We start from the raw sequence: 18,140 nt of genomic DNA, 5'->3' as shown, positions 1-18,140 counted from the left end.
TGAATTCTTTCTGCTTTATTTGTGATATCCTGACATCTGTGCACATTTTGCTGACCTCCATGGGCCCCAGTTGGCTGGGCCCCAGAAAGTTTTCCCCTGTACCCCTTTGTTTTTGAGCATTTTTGTGAACAAATCAACACCACAACCCCCGATTGTTGCTTTTCCTGTTCTTTGTCTGAAAATACACTGTTTCAGTTGTAAACTTTATAACCAATTTTCTACCCTACTTAAGCAATTTAACTATAAAAATAAACTTCAGCCATTTTAGGAGGCGGAAGTGAAAACTAGAATTTCAACTTTTATCATAATTTTTGAATATAATCCACTTTAAGGAAAAAAAAACTAAAAAAATTTTTTTTTTTTTTTAGGTTGAATGGCATCCTTTCTTCCCTTACGATGCATTGTGTTATTAGTATTTTGAATTTAAAAAAGTGTGTATAACTGTCTGATAAGCAAAAAATGTTATGAAAGCAGCCCCCCTGATTGTCCTTTGTTTGGGCTTAGCCCTGGATATTTAACTCATCTGGCTCCTATGGCTGTTATATATCAGCTGTAAATATTAACTGAATTTTTCATATCTGGTATGATATAACTTTTCAAGGAAGCTTATCTGTACAAACTTTTATCATGCAGATAGTCTTGTGCATTGGTTGCAAGGTATGAGAAAAAGAAAGAGAAAGAAAAGAAGAGTTAAAATGTCAAAGATCAGGTTGGGCATGTCAGTCTGAAATCTGATATCCAGCCATTTTAGGAAAGACAGACAGATGAGGAGAGTTTATGGTTATCCTTACCCTAAAAGACCGCCTATCAAGTTACCAAACACAAATAACAAGAGGGGCAAGGTGACCTCAGAGTCCTATCAATGAACACATCATACATACTTGTTCCTGTTGAGGAGAGAGAAGGAGCTCAACAAGCCTGTTAAGTTTCATTAAATGCATGAATGGGCCGGGTCACCAGTGAGTGTGTGGTTTGGTGCTTGTTAGTGTGTGGTGCCACAGTATCTTAGATACGAGTGCACTCCTGAGGGTTTCACACACAGTGGGGATTATGGAGATTATTTTAATTCTGTACTCATGGAGAAGGAGTCTTTGGTCTCTCCATGAATGCTTTTGACCAACCTTAAAACAATCAAAATACTTACCTATATGATCATGTGGTCTGTTATATTTAGTTTGATTTATCCCAACCATGTAACATCAATGGAAATTCAAAGCTGGCATAGATGAGTGAGTCTGGTGAGTCTTCACAACTCATATCAATGGCTGAGACTATTTTCTGGAGTTTGGCAACTCAAGTATTTTCTTTTAACCAACAGTTAACCGTTTCTCATTTTACATAACAAAAATCCCCCCCAGACTTTCTCTTAACTTTGTTTTTGTTATGGAGTGCAGATGGTCTAGTTGTAAAGTCTTCTCTAATGAAGATTTCCCTATTTTGGTTCAGTTAAACAAATTTGTTGATTCTTTTATTTCAGTTTTATTTAATGGTGTTTTTCCCCTTCCTAAATTGGCATGATGTCCAATTTATATTGGTCTCATTTCCATTGCAAAACCTGAAAAGTGCTGCCATATTCATTGAAATAGCTTATAATTATGTATGTGTAACCATCATGTGAAAAAGTATTCACCCACTTGGATGTTTTACCCTTTATATGATTTTAGAAATCAGTCATGGTCAGTTCAATCTGGCTACAAAGCAATGTCATTAGACAAAAATATGTAAGGTAAAATAAGTGACTGCATAAATATTCACCCATTTAAAGTCACTGACCTAATTCAACAGAGGTCCAGCCAATTGATGCTAGTAGTCTCACAATTAGTGAATTGGGGATCATCTGAGTGTCTCAAGGGATTGTAGTATAAAGACACCTGTGTCTGGAAGGTCCAGCCACTGGTTAAATAGTTTTCATGGCTACTATTACACCATGAAGACAAAAGAACACTCCAAGCAATTGGATACAAAAGAATTCCAAGGCAGTGCCCATCCCCTCAAAGTTCAGTTAAATAAATCATCAAGAAATGGAAGGAATATGGCACATGTGTAAATCTGACTAGATCAGGCCGTACTCACAGTGGACGCCTATGACTAATCTGAAGGAGTCACATCTTCAGCAGCTGAGATGAGAGAGACTCTCCATACAACAACTGTTGCCCAGGTTCTTCACCACTCAAAACTTTATGGGAGAGTGTCAAAGAGAAAGACACTGTTGAAGTTTGCCAAAAGGTATGTGGGAGACTCCATGGTCAAGTAGAAGAAAGTTATCTGGTTTGCTTTTTTGGCCATAAGACAAGCCGCTATGTTTGGAAGACACCAAACACTGCACACCTCCACAAACACACCATCCCCACTGTGAAGCACAATGGTGGCAGCATCATGCTGTGGGGATGCTTCTTGGCAGCTGGCCTTATAAGGCCTGTAAAGGTAGAGGGTAAAATGAATGTGGTAAAATATAGGAAAATCCTGGGGGACAATTGTAGTTAGTCTGCATGAAAACTACAGCTTGGGAGAAGATTTATTTCCCATGAAACAATGACCTAGAGCATACAGCGAAAGCTACACAGAAATGTTTTACAGACAACAAGGTGAAAGTTCAGGAGTGGCCATGTCAAAGCCCAGACCTCAATCCAATAGAGAATTTGTGGCTGGACTTGAAACGGGCTGTTCCCTCCATTCCTGCGCAACATGAAAGATCTTGAGCAGTTTTGCAAAGAAGAATGACGTAAAATTGCAGTTTCCAGATGTGCAAGCCTAATTTAGACCACAGACTCAGTGCTGTGATTTCAGCCAAAGGTGCATGTACTAAATACTGACTTGAATGGGGTGAATATTTATGCAGTCACAGATTTTATGTAACATTTTTTGGTTAGTTGGCATTACTCTGTAGAAATCGGTTTTCAGTTTGACATTAAAGAGTTTTATAAAAACATTTTTTGTCAAAAAAGTCAAATAATATCAACCATGATCGATTCATAAAATCAATTAAAGGCTAAAACACTGATGGGTTGATTTTTTTTATATAGGCACTACAAATCGGCATGTTTTATCAGGGCTTCTACATAATTATGTTTAAAGCCTTATTACATTTCTGCATTTGATTTTGTTTCCTATGTACGGGAGAGGTTTGGGGTCACTTTAAAAAAAACGGAGACACAATTTTTTTTTTAACTTGTGAGAAAAAAATTTGAATTCAGAAAATAAAGTCAGAATTCCGACAATAAAGGTAAAAATTCTGAGATTAATGTCAAAATAAGGATTTTAAGCCAGAATTCTGAAACAACGGCAGAATTGTAAGAAAAAAGTCAGAATTGTGAGGAAAAAGTCAGAACTCTGAGATTAAAGTCAGGATTCTGAGGAAAACAGTCAGAATTCTGACGTTAATCTCAGAATTCTGACTTTAATCTCAGAATTCTGACTTTAATCTCAGAATTCTGACTTTTGGCCCTTATCCTCTTCCGTACCTGTGCACTTATAGTTCACTGCAAACTCATTGCCTACTTATGAAGGTTTTATAGCTTTTTTGTCTGTACATCTTTTATTCTCTGTACAGAGCAACAATTTTCTGACTGTTCTTACCGACTCAGAGTCCGTTTCTCTCTCGGCTCCATTTCCGTGTTTTGTGCGCAGCCGCAGACCGCCACAGTTTGATCCACTCCTGCAATTTCTTCCCGCTCAAAGCCGATCTTGCTGCAGGGAGGAGCGACCGGAGTGCAGTTGAGCCGAGCTGAGCATCACATCCCGCATTCAAGGAAACAGGCAAACACAGCACTTTTTAATTTGACTTTCCTCAGTGCTTCAGCCTCCTTACATCACTGACATCACCAAAAAGAAGAAGCAGGCTCATTCAACGTGGACCCTTTAATGGAGGCCGTTTGTCTCTGAGAAGCTGGGAACCTCTGCCCAGTCAAGGAAGACCCCCTCAATTGTTTCTGCGCCAAGAACTGTGAAGACATGGTCATTACATCGCATCTGTGGTAAGTCAATGCGCTTTTCTCTGCCATTCAAGCCAACTTTAGAGGCAGTGTTGCTTTAAACGGGAAACCACAATGTCATTTTAATGCTATGTTTATGTAAGCTGCACTACTCATGCTTTGGTGCTCTGTGCACACGGAGTCCCCAGCATCCCATCCTTTTGTATTTGCATCCTGAGTGAATCACCGAGGACCAGTCAGACATTTCCACCTAGCTACCGCTGATGTTGCTAGCTGCTAGTTACCTGACAAACAGGGATAAAATCAACATTTAAGAAAAAATACATTTCCCAACAACAAGGGGCACAACAATGACATTGGACACCTTTAAACATGGATGCTGTAATAAAACAGCCACGCAGCTAACTTTGATGATGTAAACGTAATGCGTCACTGACATTTTCACCTTTCTAACTGAGCTCTTCTTCTACGGTCCCATAAGACAGCTGTCCCCTTTCACATGACAGTATTACTGAGGGCCATAATCTCCATTCATAATCGTTTATACCCTGTCATTATGCCGCCAGCGTTGAGATGCTAACTAATTGAAAGTTAGCCAACTTCTCTCACTCTGCTGAATTGCTCCACAATATCACTCAGCCTCCTTTAATCTGAAGGTCAGCCTGTGACTTTGCAGTTGTTTAAAATACATCAGAATCACAAAGATTAAAACACAGCACAGGGGACCAGGGGGCTCTGTGCATTTGTCTGTCACTGGCACTTTCTTGAAGAGATGCTGCCCTGATCAGCAGAGATGATTGATCCTCTGATAGCCATTACTCTGCCAGGCCCGGAGAGGCTGAAAGCTCCCAGTCTTTTCTTAGATTATTGTGCCTTTACACAGGAAAAAGAAGAGGCTGGCGTCACTCTGATGCACAAAATATTGGCTTCTTTTTACTGCACATCATTAATATTGACACTGAGGAGAAAAGCAGATAATTGCACCTTCCTCTCATTTAATTAGCTTACACACTCTTCATAGCAGATTGCTTAAAGTGTAGTTCTAAGGCTCATGGAAAAACTCATGTGCTTTAATTCTTAAAAATCATTAGTGTCATAATGTGCCTTTAGCCTAATTTGTTTTTATTCTCTTTTTTGGCTGCAAAGTTGTAAATATGATCCCTAATATTTACCCCGACCTCAAAAATCCAATTAATATGAACAGTTTTCAATGCAAGCTGCAGATGCACAAAATTAAACCAATATGTCTAATCCAAGGCAAGTATTCAGTGCCAACTTCCAGCTCCTGACAGTGCCCAATATGGGCACAAAGACAGTGAGTACTGGAAAAGTATTGCAGTGTGATTCCCAGCTCTACCTAGATGATGTAATATGTGCAGCACAGGATAAACTGGCTCTGTCCAGTTCATGTTTAAAAAAGGAAAACAGGCCTACTTTTAAAAGATGAGCTGCTCTCTGCTCTCAGATGTCACACACATGCATCCATCCTGCTATCGTACACGCAGGTGAACGGTGAAAACACTGCTGCGCTGATCGATACGCATTATTAGCCAGTTGTAAATTCAAACAATCGTTGTCCTTGAAGAGCCTGTAATATAATCTTGGGACAACACAAGTCTGCTTTTGTTGGGCCCCCTTTAATTATGCAACAGAGAGGGGAGAACAGCAAACCTGGTACGCCGTAGAGTGCTGGTCGATAATGTGATGTTGTGGGTGGCCTGGATGTGGAGACAACATAAACATAAATGTCTTTCCTCCTCTGTTAAGGCTCAGTTACCACCATTCTTCATCATATTACGGGATTATGAGGAGTGATGCCATTAATGATGTTTAATGTGTTCAAGCAGCAGCTATATCAATGTATTCAGTGGAATTTGATCCATGATTGTTTCTTTATTTTTGTCCGTCTATGTGACTGCGGGTCTTACAGAGCTGCTTGACATATTGGGTGTCTAAATCTCAACTTTATTTCCTTCATCCCCTTCAGATCTCTCAGAGCAGTGCACTCAGATAGAGGGATTACCGCGGTTCTCTAGACAGCTCTGCACTGCTCCTTGCTGACCCATGTCAGGACAGATAACTACTACTTCATTTATGTTACTCTATTGATCCCCTGCGGGACAAATTTGACTTCTCACTCTCCATCGCCCCCTAAGGTCACAGCACATATTCGGCAACAAAAAGCCCCAAAGCCTGTTGGAATTTATCATCTTGTCCAAAGACATTTCAGCAGAGCAGATTGTTGTTATTACAGGTGACTGCACCCGGAGCATGTGGTTGGTACTGTGCCAACCTGCTTAAACTTGACAAAGATCCTCACGTCTTTATCCTTTTAAAGTAGCAAGGAATCATGGAAGTTTGATAAGCTTCTGATGATCACAGGGACTAAACTGTGTTTAAAAATTTTATTCTAGCAAATTCAGCTGAATTACTAATCTAAATTATACTTCTCATAACTGGATCCTCATGTCCTTTTTGTTTGGGGGTTTAAAGGCAACATCACAATGATCTACATACGTCTTAAAGGTCCTTTGTGGACAAAGCAACACATTTTCTCTCTTTGCTGATCTTGTCCTGAATCTGTAGTGGTAGGTTTTTCGAGAGGAGTCTGGCTGCAGACTTTAGAAGTAAAATCATATTAAACTTCCGTTGAGTGTTAGGGTGAGGGTAAGAATACCAGAACTTAAATTTAAAAACCTGACCAGCAAAACCTAATCACAAAACATTTAATGAAGCCGAGTAAATGGTCTGCTTATATAGGAAGGAAGTGCAGTTCACATAGCTGTGCTAGCTGTGTTAGCTATGTAGCTAATGTAGCCGTGTAACTACGTAACCACTGAAGTTGTGTAAGCTATGTAGCTATTGTAGCTGTGTAAGCTTTGCAGCTACTGTAGCTGTGTAACTATGTAGCTACTGTAGCTGTGTAAGCGGCAAAGCTATTGCAGCTGTGTAAGCTATGTAGCTATTGAAGCTGTGTAAGCTGTCTTAGCTATTGTAGCTGTGTAAGCTTTGCAGCTATTGTAGCTGTGTAAGCTATGTAGCTATTGTAGCTGTGTAAGCTACATAGCTATTGCAGCTGTGTAAGCTACGTAACTATTGTAGCTGTGTAAGATATGTAGCTATTGAAGCTGTGTAAGCTACATAGCTATTGTAGCTGTGTAAGCTATTATAGCTGTGTAAGCTACATAGTTAATGTAGCTTTTGTAGCTAGTGCAGTTATTGTGACTATGTAGCAACATAATGTAGCTAAAGCTAACCTCACAAAACAGCTACATGAGCTACATAGCTACGTTATCCACATAACTATGTTAGAGTTAGTTACATTTGCTAAACTCATGTTGCTAAAGTTAACTTAGCTTCATTGTCTTGTAGTAACATTGATTTTGTAGCTAGCATAGCAATGTTATTTTTAGCTAAAGCTAACAAAGCTAAAGTGAGCCACTGTTTGTGTAACAACTTCTAAAACACATTGATGCATAATTTAATCCAGGGTTAGACCTCTGACCCTTTTTCTCTGATTTATTCATGAAATGTTGCTTAGGCTGTGTTGTTTGCCTGTGGTTATTTCATTAACGTAAAAGCCAGACAGGAAGTATGTTTTACTGGCAAATTACGGCACTTCTGTTCTGACAGAAACCATATCTTGCATAAATGGGGCTGTCTGAGATGTATGGTCTGCAGCCAGACTGTCTTGGGTTTTTTCTGACAAACCATCACATTTTCTAAATGTTTACTGTAAAATTGAAAAAAAAGCTTGCTGTTGCGTGCTTTGACTTGTTTCTTGTGACACCTACCCTGGGACAGTGGTTACAGACGTTAAAGAATACTATCCAGAAGTGGACAGTCCTGTCCTCTGTTGGATTTGTTTGCTTTTTAGGCCACAAAGAGGCATCACTGTAAATTTAAATAAGTTTAATAAACAACAAAAAATCTCCTCATAGGAACTTAAACACTTAAAGTAACTCAATTTTTATTAAGATGTTTAAATGCACAGCAAGTGCCTTGTTTAACACATTTCTAATTGCAATAATAGTGCAATAATACATCCAATGCTAATGCTTTTTAAGTTCAATTGATGCTCTGAGACAAATAAGACCTTGACATTTTATTCAGTTTACTTAACTGCAGAATGAGTCAGCTGATGGAGCAAAGATTGTGAGAGTCATTTCAGTCTACAGCTAACGAGGATTTCTCATATCTAATTCATCTGTAGATTAAACTTCAATTTCCCACAGCTTTATGTGATCATATTAGGTGTTTTATTTGCCAACCAGTCCAAAAATTCAAATATGTTCGGGTGACTTTAATGTCTAATAAAGAATTGCATCAAATCCGTCAAAGAAACAAACGCAGTAGCTGCAGAGTTTAGGTAGAGAGACACAACCGTGAGCTTTCAACAGCTATGAGTGAATTAGACAGATGCTAAGCTCCATTATATGGCCTGTTAGTTCACTGTTTATGTAGCATTTGTTTGTAATAACCTATTTGGTCTCATTGGCTACAGCAGTAAGACTTTTGTGATACAAGCAACAAAAACCTGTTAATATCATCACTGTATCACTGAAAAACATAATCATGCTTCTTAAATTACCAGTAATACACTTTGAACTGCAGCATACTACATTCTTTACCTAGCCCTGAGTTTAAAAAACAGTAACTAATGTATTCATAAGTCAGTTGACGCTATTTTAATGCATCTTTAATAGTTTTTGATTGAGTTAACCTTTCACCAAACACTGTTATTTTTCTGGAGCATGAAATGATTTCAGAGCTCACGTGTGATTGAGCTGAGGGAGCGTTTGGGGGTGAGCGTGAGGGATGGGGAAGGGAAGTGAAACTGTTTTTCACTTATGCAGACGTTTCAGGAACATGGCAGCATTATGAGGAAATTAAGCAGAGGGTTGGCTAATTTCTTTATAGAGTTATTTGTAGAGTTTTATGCATCAGTAAAACAGACTGCATGTTGCAGAGATCATGCAGTTATGTTCATTAGTTTGTTGTGCAGGGCTGTGCACATCTCCTCCATGTATTTGTGGGAAACTCTTCTTTTTTATGCTTTTAAAGGCAACAAGACATTGTGTTTTATTAGAAACTGCTTGAACTGCTTTCTCTGAAAAAAGAAAAATCTGCTTATCTTGTTTGACTTAACAGCAAGGTTAATTAGAATGTAATCAATTTAGATCTAGTAACATCAGTATGGAGTGTTATTATCTAGGGATGTTCCAATACCATTTTTTCCCTCCCAATATGATTCCGACACCAAGGTGTTGGGTATTGGCCAATACAGAGTACTGATACATCTGTTGAAGGAGCAGGAAATGAAGTACATTACCCAGAACCAGAATGACGTACTGAATGATCAATGACTTCTGCTTTCTGTCATGGGTAACAGTAAGTAGATATTTTTGTACAACATACCACAAATGAAGGAAAACCTAAAGAGGGTTAGGGTTAGGCACCCGTACCCGAAAGGTTAGGGTTAAGGTAAGGGGATGAAATTGAAAATAACACACAATAAAACCCAACAAGGGTTAGTACATTACTTCCTGCCCCATGGTTGAGGTCGCCCCCATTGTAGAGGTCTGCAACAGATGAGAGCAGTGGTTCTCAACATGGGGGTCAAGACCCCCTGGGGGTTGCAAGTCACTGAGAGGGGATAACTAGATGCTTTCCAAAAACAAAGAATATTTTGATTTCAAATCTTATGTTTGATCAATTTAAAAAAAAAATATATATATATGCATAAAATGAGTAACCTTGCAAAGCAGATGGATTCCCCCGTTTCCTTGTTTCTCACTGGCGAACCCATCTTGCAAGGCTCCTGTCTCAACCGTTTGGGCCCGGTTAGAAAGTGACAGGACCAATCAGCGACAAGGGGCAGTACTTTTTGGCACAGCAGAGTCATGACGTATGCAAGCAGCAACAAGACGCCTGTGCCATTATGGAAAACATTAGTGTGGATGCTGCTAAAGCGCCAGTTTTATCAGAACTTGACGACATGTCTTGGTTAAAAGAAGAACAAAGAACATCAGTGAGTTGTTTTCTTTTCAAAAACGACAAAAGTCGTGTACTGACATGTCTACAGGCACCATGGTTTGCATTATTCCTTGGTAGCTGTGCATGCGCACCTCGGTCGTGGCTACGTCACGTGTTTTGTTGCTCTGATTGACCCGTAAAGATGTGACAGACAGAACGTTCATCTAATCACACTCCAGCTTTTTTTCAAAGCCTCTGCCCTTTCCCAAATGCTTAGTATTGAAGGTTTACCAGATGGATGTGTTAAACAAATCCATCTGGTGTGTCAGGTTATAAAATGAGTTAAATGTACAATTAAAGCATGATCATTTGGTGGTGCTTAAATCATAGTATTTTTTTAAATATCCTTAAAAGATAAGACTGCTCAAAACTATCCTTGAATTTCTTGAATTTTCTGTGCAAGTTTACCTCTGCTTCAACCACCTTCAGCTACAGTGGGGGTCCCCAGTCTCTGGCACCTTTATTTTTTGGGGGTTGTGGGCTGAAAGTTTGTGACCCTCTGCTATAGAGGTCTGCAGCCAGATGCCTCTCTAAACCATACTTTTTCAAAATTGTTCAGTTTTAGTTTCATCAACCAAATATTGTGTTTGTTATGATATAGAATGGTTTATTGCTTGTTTGTTAGGATTATTTTCCAAAATTGTTCAGCCTTAGTGCGCATCATTGAAGCAGTGCGTGTGTTAGAGTCGTTAAAGATGGTGACATTTTATTCCAGCTTATGGCATGAAGAGAATGCCTGCAGGGCAGTCATTTCCTCTGACTTTTACATACTGCTGCTGTTGTGCCTTCATGCAGCTGAAGGCTGCTCTTTGTCTGGCTGGACTTTCAAACATGCCACCCACTTTCACCTATCAGGGCCTGACAGTTTTTTAAACCAGACTTTTAATTATGTTTAAACAGAAAATACCACTTTGTCTTTATTGACTCTTTGCAGTACATTTCTTTGTAGTTTCTTAATCTTTGTAAATTGACTAAAATTTGCAATCTAGAGCACATTATGTTTAAATCATTATTTTTAATGATCTGCTCCCTGGGCTAGTAATTGAGTGCTTGGATTCTTTATCTATTGTTCTTCTATGATGCATCACACAAGGTTTTTTTTTAACTTCTAAATCATTTCAAAAAGCTCCCCTTGAGTCTTTTAGACATTTGGAAATTTTCCTTGCAGCACTGCAGGAGCAGACTTATCAGTAGCAGTAAACAGAAATGATATTAATCTTTTAAAAAGATATGACGCAATAGCAGTAAAGACAATTCATGTAAAACAATGAGATCCTCAGCTCAAAGCAAAAGACCTTAGATATACTAGTATGACATTAATATTATAGCACACGCATCACCATCATTTATCAGACCTGAGGTGTTGACCAGGTGTTTAAGGAGCTGTGCACACATGGCTGCATCTGCCTCGTCCTCCTGCTTGAAGGACCGTAATCACAGTGACAGGATTTAGAAGATTAAGATCATGACTAATCAGATCCTGATCAGACGTTCCCCAACATGGTAACAAGCTCTTATTAAACAGCACTTAATATAATAGGAATATATACGTATTAATGGGAGTCTAAGAGACACTCTGACAGTAGCTGTTTCATAGATTGCATAAACATGAACTCTGCATTGCTTAAGATAGCCAGCTTTTACACTGAGATATATTATCACCATGATATCAGCAGATATGATCTTAAAATGTTCAATATTGTATTGAATATATTTGCAATTGCCTTATCGGCTCTGCGTATCAGCAGTGATGCTTCACGTTATAAGATCTGGATATAAAATGAAATCTGTTTTGTAATATCATGGTGGTATAATTGTAATTGTTTGATATATTGAGACAGAACAATAAAGATGACTCTATAACCAAACTCAGTGTTAGTTGCAGCTATACATCCAGTTCTGAAAGTGTTTCAAATTTGCTGCATGCATCCAGAGGGAAGCAGCATGTTCCTGGTGTTAACAATGGTAAAGTCACGTTCTCTGCAAAAGTCTCACTTCACTTTTACTAACACTCCTTTTTTGTGTCCTTTGTCATGCTAATACACGGCATATTATGTCTTAAATTTACAGTAAATACCCCTGTCAGAGCTTCTGTCCTACTACCTCGTTGAACAGCGTATTAAAAGAGTTGATTCTGCACTCAAAGCCCTTTTCTTTCTGCTTCCTTATTAGGTCAAGGAGAGCAGATCTATTAAATAGGCTAAGTGGAATACTCTATCTGAATGGACTTAGAGCCTTGTCTTACAGTAGCTCAGACTGCGGTTGCCTTAAGATGGGGCAGGGATGATGACGTCCTAAAAGGATCTGAATTATAGATTATAGTGTGTGTGTGTGCAGTGGCGTTGCATGTGAGAGAGCACACTGCTGAAGTGTGCAGAGCTGCACAGTGGACGAGGGAGTTCCCCTGACACACAGGAGAGACTTAGACACATCCTACAGTGAAAACCACAGGAGGCTCCAGAGCTGTATACAATTCCCACAAGTCATACAGCACAGTACAGGACGACTGACAGTAGCTCTGGAAAATTCTGCACTAATTACCTACATTTGTCCCTGGCTTCATTGTTTCCATTACCATACTACTACTTCTACTACCAACTTACTACTAACACTGCTACTACTTCTAGAATAGAATAGCTTTATTGTCATTGCACATTGTACAACAAAATTTGCTGGATAAAGACAACACGGATACAAACCTATAACTCGATAGCATTAAGTAAGTTATACACACGTGGACAAAATTGTTGGTACCCACAGAAATAACTTGAATCTGACAAAAGTAATTTTGTCCACGTGTGTAAAGAGTCTAGTGCAATCAGTGCAATCTACAGAATTATGTATGTTCAAGGCAAGGATAAGGATAAAAGTTTTCCATAGCTGTCAAGGCATATTGTAAGCAAAATACTACCACTACTACTCTTACAACTTGAAATTGTTTACATGTTTTAGAATTTACAAATAGATATTAAAAATGTAATTTCTTTATGAAAAACAATCTGATACCCAAAGATAACAGTATTCTGCAGTTACTTAAATTTATGGAAAAACAGATTCGATTTTGGAGGTCAAAGGTGCATGCTTGGTCCTTTTTATGACATTTCTACCCTTTCTTCTTGACCAACCATGGGACTTTTATTGGCATGTGGCTCCAGTTACAATAAAACAACTATTTTTATCTAATATCCTTGTGACGGCCCTGTAATACCTTCAGTATCTCACCATGTGTCTTTTTCTGAATTGAACAGAGTTTGTCTATCTATTTATTCTCTGTTATCTTGCAGTATACGTATGTTTTATCATTGTTGAGACCTCCTGGGCATCAGACAATTACACAGCACCATTGCAGATGTTATCAATAGTGTCAGCATGGAGCGCTGCTCTGCCATGACTAATGACTAAAACCAGAGCTGTGCTTCTCTACCTGAACATGAAGGTTAAGTCCCTGTAAAGTGAAATCCAAACTTTGTGTTTCAACACCCTAGATATGTTTGAATAATGTTGCTGTAAACATGTGAAAACACTGAGATCTATGGGTGACTGAATTTTAGATTTAGACCATTAGAAAGCTGTTCACCTCTTTCCTGGCTTGGTTTAATTTGAGCTGGGCAAACATTTGAGCTCATTACATCACCGGTCTTGATTGGGAATCAACCCACCCCCCTAACGTTACAACAAAGAGCTATTCATATCAGTACAGTCTGTTGTTAGCTGATGTCACTGCTTCCATTAAAAGTTAACAGCCAGTTACATGCGGCATTTTTGTTCATTGTGAGGTAAGTTTCCCAAATCTATCAACTGCGGTGGACTACAGGTCATTAAAAGCATCATAACAGAGACATTTGTACCAGAAAACAGTAAATATAATCCCCAACTTCTGAGCCAGGCAGCTGCACTCTGATCAGAAGAATTTATTTTATTTTAGAGGAACGTATTTCTCCTGAGTGGGCGTGGCTTCAGCTCGGTCAACTGAGCACATATTAAAGCCACGTTTTTTATGACTTTGAAGCTTGATTTTATAAACTTAGCAATGTTTTCATGACTGAAATTTGGCCTGGTGATTCACAACACTGTTGCCTGTCATACAAAAAACTAAAATAGATTTTTTTTATCAATTTACAGGGACTTTAAAGTTACTTTGAAGTAGGGATGAACAATTTGGAAAAATAACGTAATCGCATTTTTCCCCCCAATATTGCAATTAAGATTTGACATGCAACTATTTCTTAGGTTCCAAGTCTCATGTATTTTCCAAAAAAACAAACAAAAAAAAACTAGCAATAAATCATTCTATATTTAAACCAACACAATACTAGATTAAACTTTGGCTAAGCAAATTTGAAAAATATCTAATTGTGATGATTTTGACATGTATTGCAAATTGAATATGAATTGTTTTCTGAAGGGAGTGGTCATTCTTATTCAATGATGATATGTAGTGAATAACATCTGGTGTAGCAAAAAAGTTTTAAACTGCTATTTTGACACAAATTTCAGTTTAAAGAACTATTGCACCTTCTGTGATTTGAAAATTCCGATTTAATCTAATTTTTAATTAATTGCCCAGAAGTGAGTTTATTCAAGATATGGTCTCCACTGCCAGTTCATGAGTGAAAAAAGAAGATATTGTATAATCTAGTGTGTTAGCGTTTAGCTGAGCTGTCCATGCCTCTGATATTGACAGAGCATCCTCCCTTAATTGCCACCATTAACATGGAGGTCATTAGATGGTGAAGGATTTATGTTGCATTAGTCCTATAGGATGAGCTCAATCTTCTTTAGCAGAGACAGAGACTTTACTCAGACGTAGGGCTGTCGTTATATCAGAATTTTAAAATTTGAAGGTGAAAAATGGGGAATTTGAAGGATATCAGAACCTGAACATCGGCACCATATTTTGTTTATTTTTTGTTTACTTGGCAAAAATGCAAAGAAAACTATTTTAATATAATTTGGGTTTTAAAGTAAATTAAGTCTTGATTTGATTTTTAAATGTCCCATCTCAGTTTTCACTTAAAATAGAGCAAAGTAGATAGAATTAGAAATTTGGTAAGAGTGAGGAATTACATGTAGGAAAGGGGCCACATTGGACCTGGACATGAGACGCCCTCTTCGAGGGCTACAGCCTCCAAACCACCAGGCTATCAGTGCCCTAACAACCTGTGAATTTTGACAGACCGGTGCTGTTCTCTCTTTTTCAGTCACAGCATTTTTAGGTAAAAATATGGCTGAAGATATTTTATTCTTTTTTGTTGGTACTTATGGAAACCACTGATCATTGAAATAATGATCACATAAAAGATTATTGCAAATTTGGCCAACTGAATTCAGGTGTACAGGTTGGTATACCAAATTTCTCACATTTAGAGTAAAAGATGAGATCAACAAATACTATCAAACAGTTCCAAACCTTAAGTTTTAAGTGTTTAAAAGCTGCTGATTAATTTGCTGTCATTAGGATTAATCTCTTAAGATCAACCAGAATGCAGTTCTTGCAATGTTATCGTAAATGGAAGGCTCAAAGTTAGAAATCAGCTAAGGTGAATAATTACCCTTATTTGTTTCAGCGTCTGAAGTGGGAGGGTTTCCATCATCAGTTTCACAGCAAACCTAACAAAAAGCTTAAATCAAGCACACTTTACAAGAAGGATCTTAAAGACCCAGCCTTTAAAGTAAAGCTCAGCATGTCTAGACAGAGCATCTCAATTTCGATTAACATATTAAAGTTGATGGGAGACAATTTGATAGCAGGGAAGAGGCCCAGACACTCATTTCTTCAGGAAATAAACCAAATGAAGGGTTGTGTGATCAATGACACGTTGTCTCTGCATCTGTTGTAAACAACAGCGCTGGTGTGATTGCTAACTCTTGATGTTGTGGTTTTTTTAGATGAGCATCAAGCAGCAAGAGTGAGAGAGAGTGTCAGAGGATGCACCTGATCTACGGGTCCCAGCGCTGAGGGAGGTCCACCATGTCTCACCACCAACACTACCAGCGAGGCTCCAGTGGCCGCACCATGAGCTCAGAGGACAGGAGCTCCACCACAAGCAACAAGACCTCCACACCGGTTCACAAGAGCGCCTCCTCTTCCTCCTCTTCCCAGAGGGACAGCCGGCAGGTAATTAACCAGCAGCAGGTTTATACACTGCACTGAAGTTTCTGGAAATCTTCTGGTTATGAATGAATCGAACTTCACTGGAAGAAGTGAATATGATTTGTGGTTGTTGCAGTCTTCAGTCATCTGCGAGACATTTTATGTAAGGAGAAAAAAGGCAGATAGCAGGAGAGTAGGCCTGCCAGGGAAAATTAAATCAGGAAAGATTTTTCAGCAGCTTGGGTTTGTTCAAAAAAAGTCACTACAATTATGTGATGACCTTGTCAGTTTTTATAAAATCAGCTGCCACATCAGACATCAGCCTGAATTACCATTCAAGGTTACAAATAAGAGAAAAGATGGTGCAACCACGCATTTCCTCTACAAACACTGCATGTTTATGTAGGTCTTTTAAAGAGATTGTCCTCAACCAAAAACATATTCAAGCTAACCCTAGCTCTTATGCTTATATTGAAATTTTATGGCACGTATAAAAATCAAAAATGCATGCTAGCTCAGTCTTGTTGTAACTTAAATGTCCTGAAATGTCTTGTCAAAGCTCACATATTTTACCCCTTTAAAACAAGTTTATATTGGTCAGAGTTCCCAAAACATGCTTGTAAAGTTTGTCTCTGGAAAAACTCTCCAGTACTGGATTTTTGCATGTTTAAAAACCCCTCTGTTTCAGCCCTGCTCAGAATGAGCTGTTTCTGTGTCTGTGGCTTTAAATGTTAATGAGCTGTCTGACCCCGCCCCTGATTCCACCCTTCTCAGGAAATGGATGTGGCTCTCCTGATCCTGCTCTCAGTTGGCAGCTGAGAAGAGGATCAGGAGAGAAGGGTAGAACTTTCTTCCAAGTGGGGAGGGCCAACCAAACCTGGGGGCGGGGCTAACTCCCCACATGACATCATGAGGGGAAAATCTGAGAACGGCTTGTTTTAGCACACATTTTCTAAAAGGTGATGAAAGAAGGGGGGGAGGGAATGGATTTTTCTGATCCTTGAGGGTATTGTGGGCAGGCCAGAGGCACATATTTCTGTTTGAGAAGCCAGAAAAGTGTATTTTGCATATGTGACCTTTAAATTTAGCAACTACAGCCTTGAATTTCCCATGTATTGGCTCAAATGGCACCAGTTCCTGCTAACAGCTGATGGAGAGGATGGGAGTGTTTATCAGGCTGAAGTTTCCATGTAGAAAGTAAAAAGAAATTGGTTTAATTATTCCAAATATTCACAGCGTGATTTTATTTAAAAACTAGAAAAGCACCCTGAGAACGCAGACCTCCACCATTAGCCCTATCTCCCAATAGTAAAGAATCCTTTAAAAAATTCCTGGATCCAGACGATGATCCGGATCACTCCCAAAATCTAATCAGTTCTTCCTTATGCCTTATTTCTTCCTGATGCCATTTCTGACATTTCCTGAAAATTTCATCAAAATCCATCCATAAACTTTCTGAGTTATGTTGCTAACAAACTAACTAACAAACCCTGCCAATCACATAACCTCCTTGGCGGAGATTAAAAATCAGCTTTGAACATTTTTGTTTGTGTTAAAGCCTATAAAAATGAAATTTCTATTTTACAGTAATGGCTTTTTAGTAGTCTATGTTGCTCACAGTGACTGAGAGTAGACCCTTGTCCGAAGTCTAGACTTAAAGATCATCATATAAATACTGGAATTAACTAATGTCGGAAAGCTGAAATTTAGATAACTGAAAGTAAACAAAAGTAGCTCTAATTCCTGTAAAGCTGAGAGTTAAGTCCTACAGTTTATATATGAATAGTTATAATAGAATGAATAGTTATAGTTTATATATGAATCTATTTTATCTTTGTTCTTGGCCCCAGGCACACAGAAGCAAATCCTCTAATACTGACCACTGATTAATGGTTTTAAACTGTTTTATTAGAAAAAAAGACTTAATAAACATTCAACCCTGCAGACATTATAAATCAATTAGATGTCTGATCAGCTGAGACGGAGCATCCTTAATCCCCTGGTTAGTAAGTAAACACCTTGTAGATTCTTTGTTAGCAACAATAGGCTCTTATTTCACAGGTTAAACCAGGAGTGCT

The 18,140-nt window shown here is 38.6% G+C and overlaps 1 protein-coding gene across 2 annotated transcripts in view; it reads left to right on the top strand.

Moving 5' to 3' along the window:
* Window positions 1–3,705: 3,705 nt before the first annotated feature.
* Window positions 3,706–18,140, top strand: part of osbpl6 (oxysterol binding protein-like 6) — a 52,891-nt gene continuing 38,456 nt past the window's right edge. For both annotated transcript variants that reach the window (XM_041807113.1, XM_041807112.1), the window contains exons 1-2: window positions 3,706–3,974; window positions 15,858–16,086. In XM_041807113.1, coding sequence (XP_041663047.1) covers window positions 15,940–16,086 — 147 coding nt within the window. In that variant the 5' untranslated portion in view covers window positions 3,706–3,974; window positions 15,858–15,939. The remainder of the gene's footprint in view (window positions 3,975–15,857; window positions 16,087–18,140) is intronic.

Source organism: Cheilinus undulatus, linkage group 15, assembly GCF_018320785.1.
Source record: "Cheilinus undulatus linkage group 15, ASM1832078v1, whole genome shotgun sequence".
In the NCBI taxonomy this organism is placed as follows: Eukaryota; Metazoa; Chordata; class Actinopteri; order Labriformes; family Labridae; genus Cheilinus; species Cheilinus undulatus.
The sequence above is the reverse complement of the archived record's forward strand: the minus strand, read 5'-3'. Positions and strand labels throughout refer to the sequence as shown.